Source organism: Microtus ochrogaster, chromosome 6 (assembly GCF_000317375.1).
Source record: "Microtus ochrogaster isolate Prairie Vole_2 chromosome 6, MicOch1.0, whole genome shotgun sequence".
Classification (NCBI taxonomy): domain Eukaryota; kingdom Metazoa; phylum Chordata; class Mammalia; order Rodentia; family Cricetidae; genus Microtus; species Microtus ochrogaster.
The window spans coordinates 83,807,467-83,813,817 of record NC_022013.1 but is presented as its reverse complement, the minus strand read 5'-3'; the positions used below and the strand labels follow the sequence as shown (position 1 = coordinate 83,813,817).

Genomic DNA, 6,351 nt, shown 5'->3' with positions numbered 1-6,351 from the left:
AGAGGCTAAGTGTTTACAAAGGTGACTTATGCTGTCACCTGCTTTGTCCTTGACCTGACGAGGGCTGTGGGAGTGAAGAAGAGAAGCTGGGATTGAGTGCTGTGCTCTCAGATGGAGGCACTCCAGCAGCTGCGTGGAATTCAGTGCATTTATCATACACAGCAAAGTCAGCACCAGTCATTCAGGACTTCTCCCCACACATCCCCAAATGCCAGTGAGTAGTTGTAGGGGTAAATTTCATATTTTCACAGTGCAGTATCCCATAGCATTAAAAACAAATACTCTTATTTGTGCACCTTATAGATAGGCCTTACAAAATTAGCATTGAGGGGCCAGACATGTGTGGCTTTAAACCCAGCACTCAAGAGGCAGAGGCAGGTGGATTTTTCTCTTGAGTTTCAGGCTAGCCAAGGTTGCATAGTGTGACCCTGTCTTTTTAATAAAAATAAATACATTTATTTTAGGGAAAGTTTTGTTTTGTTTTGTTTTTGAGATAGGGTTTTTCTGTGTATCCCTGACTGTCCTGGAACTAGCTCTGTAAACCAGGCTGGCCTCGAACTTGCAGAGATACACCTGCCTCTGTCTCCTGAGTACTGAGATCAAGGGCCTATGCTACCATCGCCCAACTTTTTTTTTCTTTAAGGAAAAGGTAGACTTTTTCTTAAAGCACAAATTATACAATGAGATGTGTGTGTGTGTGTTTGTGTGCGCGTGCGCGCATATTTGTGTGTGTGTGTGTGTGTGTGTGTGTGGTTTAAAGTAGGCAAAGCATATCTATAGTTATAAAGTCTGAAAATACTGTTGGAGAAGGTGTCTAGGGGAAGGAACTAGAGAGGTATAAATACCTTGGTATAAATAATTTCTCATTTTGGACGATGGTTGAATGGATATGTTTGATATATGAAAGTTGATTAAGCTATATAATTTATGATTTGCACACTTCTATTTGAAATTGGGTCTCCTGTAGCCTAGGCTTGCCTCAGATTTACTGTGCAGCCAAGACTGACATTGAACATCTTATTTTCCTCCCCCCACCTCTTAGAGTTTTGGGATTACAGGCTTAGATGACCACACTTGTGGTGGGGAGTGAGTGCAGAACTGAACCTAGGTCTTTTGTAAGAGTAGTCAATGCTGTTAGCCACTGAACTGTCTCTCCAGCTCTTATAATCGAATACATACTAGCTTGATAGTCTGCATGCTGAGGAGTGACCACAGTAAAGTAGTGTGTCTTTGTTCTCCATAAATAAGTCATTGTATTTAAGTACAGAAAACTCTGTGCAATAAGAACACTGCAATTTATAGCATAAAATAATCTTGGACTTGAGCCAAGGTGTATGAGACAGCATTCATTGGTATTGTGTGTCAAGGCAGCCATGGGCAAGAGTGTATGTGTTGTGTATTCAGAACCAATGCTGTGTGGAAGTTGCCTTGATGCAGAGGAGTTGAGCACTGTCGGAAACACCTTGGATTTATTATACTTTGATTTGGAATGAATTTGTAGTCCTTGTGCATTCGGAAACCTTGTACTCTTGCCAGATTTTTGTGACTTCCCACATTCAGTTATGTGGCCCCAGTATGGGTTTGTAACACAGTTTAAAAAGCTGGGTGCTAGGCAAGTGCTGTACCACGGAGATCTATATTCTTAACCTTTTTTATACTTTAAGACAGGGTCTCACTAAGGTGCCGTGGTAGGCATAGAACTCATTCAGTATCTCAGCCTGTTCCTGAACTTGCAGTCTTCCTGCCTCAGCGTTCTGAGTATCTAGAGTTAATGACCCATGCCATGGCATAGCAAATGTCTTTTTTTTGTACTTTCTCTTTCCCTGCATTGATATATAGATCAATCTGGCTTCAAGCTCAAGGAGGCTTCATTCTCCTATGTGCTGGGATTGTAGCATGTACCACTGTACCCAGGCTACTATAAAATATTACGTGAGGAAATACTTTGACCTCTAAACCCTTCTTACCCTTCTTTTTTTTTTCTTTTCTCGAGACAGGGCTTCTGTAGTTTTGGAGCCTGTCCTGGAACTAGCTTTTGTAGACCAGGCTGGCCTCGAACTCACAGAGATCCACCTGTCTCTGCCTCCCGAGTGCTGGGATTAAAGGCTTGCGCCACCACCACCTGGCTCCCTTCATTATTTTAGACCAGTGTTTTTGCAGTGTGATTGACAGTTTTATTAAATTTTAGTTAGAGCCTGAGGGTATGATTCAGCGGATGAGCACCTGCTGAGGCTAATAGTACTGGGTTTGGTCTCTTAACACCCTAAAATCTAAATTTTAAAAAAAAATAAATTTGTGTTCATGCTCTTTTGTGAGTATTTCCATCCACATTAGAATAGTTGTCCATATATGAGGGTTTAGTTTGTTACTGTAGACAGCTGTCATGTTCGGCAATTACACAGCTTCTGTGTCTGTGAATCTTCTGTGGTCGTTTGTTTCTTTGAAGTATGATTTTTCTAATTTTAATTTTCAGTAGTTGAAGGTGAGGATGGGGCGGTTCAAGTGGTTGGTTTCTTGTTGTTGCTGCTGCTGCTATTGTTGTTTGCCACTTCAGCCTCTGAGTGCTGTGCTGGGTATGAGCATTCTTAGCATACCCAGTTTTGTAGTTTAAAGACAGGTTTCAGTGTGTAGCCCTGGTTGGCCTGGCATTCACTATGTAGCCTAGGCTAGCCTCAAACTCAGAGATCTACCTGAGTGCAGGGGTTAATGACATGTGCCATTATGCCCTGTGTATAGTTGAATTTTATTTTAAAAAGAAAGGGGGGGGGGATTAGAGAGATGGCTCAGCAGTTAAGAGCACTGACTGCTCTCCCAGAGGTCCTAAGTTCAATTCCCAGCAACCACATGGTAGCACACAACCATAATGAGATCTGGTGCCCTCTTCTGGCATGCAGGCATACATGTAGGCAGAACACTGTATATATAATAAATAAATAAATCCAAGGAAGGGAAACATTTTCTTCTACTCAATTTTAAGAATATATATATATATACACACACACACACACACACACACACACACACACACACACAGATATACATACACGTATATAGCACTGTTGGACATGGTGGCATATGCCCTTAATCTCAACACTCAGGAGGCAGTGGCATGTTACTATACTTAATTTTGCCTTTAGTAATTTTGTTTTGTTTTGTTTTTTGTTTTTGTTTTTCAAGACAGTGTTTCTCTGTAGCTTTGGAGCCTGTCCTGGAACTAGCTCTTGTAAACCAGGCTGGCCTCAAACTCACAGCTATCCTCCTGCCTCTGCCTCCCAAGTGCTGGGATTAAAGGCATGCGCCACCACCACCCGGCTGCCTTTAGTAATTTTATCTGAGATTGATAGTTTAATCATGTTTAGATATCAGTTGGTATTGTACTAATATTTTTTATAGATATGATTTAAAAACTGGCAAAAGTTGATTAGTAATTTCTTAGAATGCTTTAGTGTAGAGCAAATGTATGACATCAGACTTCATGTCTAGGCAAATGTTAGCCTTTCTGATGAGAGTGTTTTAATTTTTTCTCAATTTTAGGCAGCATTACAGAAGCAACAGGAAGTAGCAGTGGCTGGGGCTTCATTGCCTGCATCATCAAAAGTGAATGCAGCTGGAACAGGTGATATGATGTCAGTTAATGGGCAGGCCAAAACCCACACTGTCAGTTCCGAGAAAGAAATTGAGCCAGAAGTGGCAGAAGAAGCCTTGGAAAATGGACCAAAAGGTATAGTTTAGCATATGTGTTTGTCCATCCAGATGTCATTCCCTAGACTCATGAAAAGCAAAAATCAGGAAGACAGGCTGACTAGCTCTTGAGAGCACTTACATGTGTATGAGAGTCCAGCACACCTTTACTCTTGAATCTGAATCTGATGCTCCTGTTGGCATAGACAGAAGATCAGGGCTTGGGATAGATGTTGGTTGCTTAACACTCACAAAGCCCTGGGTTCAGTTTGAATATTTATTTATTTATTATGTATACAATATTCCATGTGTGTGTATGCCTGCAGGCCAGAAGAGGGCACCAGACCTCATTACAGATGGTTGTGAGCCACCATGTGGTTGCTGGGAATTGAACTCAGGACCTCTGGAAGATCAGGCAATGCTCCTAACCGCTGAGCCATCTCTCCAGCCCCCTGGGTTCAGTTTGAAGCTCCACATAAAGCTGCCTGTTGTCCTAGCAGAGATCTGTTGCTGTGAACATCTGCCATATTCACCAGTTACAGCTTCTATTTTTGTGAATATTCTGTGACCCTTCGTTTCCTTGAAGTATAATTTTTTTCTGATTTTAATTTTAAGCAAGTGGGAGGGGGAGGAAAATGAGAGGAGGGGAGGAGGTGGAAAATTTTAAGTAAAAATAAATTAAAAAAAATAAAAACATTTAAAAATTTTAAGCAGGTGAAGGTGGGGGAGATTCAAATGTTTTGTTTTGGTTTGTTTTTTTCACTTCAGCCTCTGAGTGCCATGCTGGGTATAAGCATAGTTAGACAAGGAAGATTTCTGAAACCCATTCTGCTCTTCCTTGACCTTTTAGAACAAGTAACAGAGAAACAGCTTCAGGAAAGACCTTCTTTGGTCTTACCAAGCGTTTGTTTCACCTTGGTTTATTTATTCTGTATATGTATGTGTATACCATGAGGTCAGAAGAGAACTTATAAACTTTTGTTCTCTCTCTCTGCCATGTGGAGTCTGATGAATAACCTCAAATTACCAAGCTTGGTGGCAAAATGTCTTTACCTGCTCAAGCATCTCATTGGACTTTGTTTTGGTTTGGTTTTTGAGACAGGCTCACTGTGTAGCCCTGACTAGCCTCCAGCTCAGAAATGTAGCGAGCTGCGTGGAATCACACCTGATGGAGATGTATAATCAATTCCTAAGATGGCTAAGGCCTGACCTATGCTATGATCACGCAATGATTATCAGCTGCTTGCATATGCGTGAACCTATAGACAGTGCCCACCTGGCAATCCGGGATTGGCAGCCCATGCTTACTTAAGGGCTAGGAGAGGTTTGCCCGGAGAATGAAAAGGAGGGAGAGAGAGGAGAGGGGGGGGGAGGGGAAGGGGGGGAGGAAAAGTGAATAAAGTTCTGGAATAAAACTGCAGTGAGAAGAGCTCCGGTGTGTCGCGCGTCATCCTTGCAGGACGAGGTGGGGCGTGACACAGAAAGATCTGTCTCCCTCTGCCACAAAGTTGGTGTTGGGATTGAAGGCATGCGCCACCACAACTGTTGTTTTGAGACAGCTCAATGTGGCCTTAAACTCACTGTGTAGCTGAAGATGTCTTTGAACTCCAGATCCTAGTTTATGTAGTGCTAGTGATTGAACCCGGGGATTTGTGAGTACCAGGCAAGCACTCTCAATTGAGCTACATCCCCAGCCCTCCCAGTGTTTACAAATGGAAGGGAATCTTTTTGTTAGTAAATTTGACTAACTTAACTGGAAAGCCTGCTGAGTCCTGCAGTACACATGAGTATTGCTCAGTAACAAAACGTTTGTCCTTTTCGTGTGGTTCTAAGATTGTCCAGGATTTTCTTTCTCATAGGCTCTTTTTAGAAATGCCCTTAGAGCCTCAGGATGCTCAGAAACTAAGACTTTTCAACAGATAGACTGAAATGAAAGCAGAATGTTAAGCCAGGCAGTAGTGGCACACACTTTTAATCCCAGCTGAAGCAGGTGGATCTCCGTGAGTTCAAGGCCAGCCTAGTCTACTGAGCAAGTTCCAGAACAGGCTCCAAAGCTACACAGAGAAACCCTGTCTCGAGGTGTGAGAGAGTAGACTGTTAGGAAAAATTACTTATAAGGTATGACCTCTGAGTAGATGTTGGGTCCTATAATAACCTGAGAGACTTTTCTATTCCCCTCCATCTTTGGTTGAGTTGTGTGCCATTGGTGTCAGAACACAGGTAACCCTGTGCAGATGTAAGAACATTTTCTCTTCAGCTTTTGTAAATCCTGTTGCCTTTAGAATCTCTTCCAGTGATTGCCGCTCCATCCATGTGGACAAGACCACAGATCAAAGACTTCAAAGAGAAGATTCGGCAGGATGCAGATTCTGTGATTACAGTACGCCGAGGAGAAGTGGTCACTGTTCGAGTCCCCACTCATGAAGAAGGATCATACCTCTTCTGGGAATTTGCTACAGACAGTTATGACATTGGATTTGGGGTTTATTTTGAATGGACAGACTCTCCAAATGCTGCCGTCAGTGTGCATGTCAGCGAGTCCAGTGACGACGACGAGGAGGAAGAAGGTAGGGCTTTGTCGGGTGGTGGTGGCGCACGCCTTTAATCCCAGCACTCGGGAGGCAGAGGCAGGCGGATCTCTGTGAGTTCGAGACCAGCCTGATCTACAAG

The 6,351-nt window shown here is 42.8% G+C and overlaps 1 protein-coding gene across 1 annotated transcript in view; it reads left to right on the top strand.

Annotated features, from left to right (window-relative positions):
• Nucleotides 1-6,351, top strand: part of Acbd3 (acyl-CoA binding domain containing 3) — a 32,137-nt gene that overhangs the window by 16,853 nt on the left and 8,933 nt on the right. Inside the window, exons 6-7 of the mRNA XM_005348961.2 lie at nucleotides 3,535-3,721; nucleotides 5,964-6,248. Coding sequence (XP_005349018.1) covers nucleotides 3,535-3,721; nucleotides 5,964-6,248 — 472 coding nt within the window. The remainder of the gene's footprint in view (nucleotides 1-3,534; nucleotides 3,722-5,963; nucleotides 6,249-6,351) is intronic.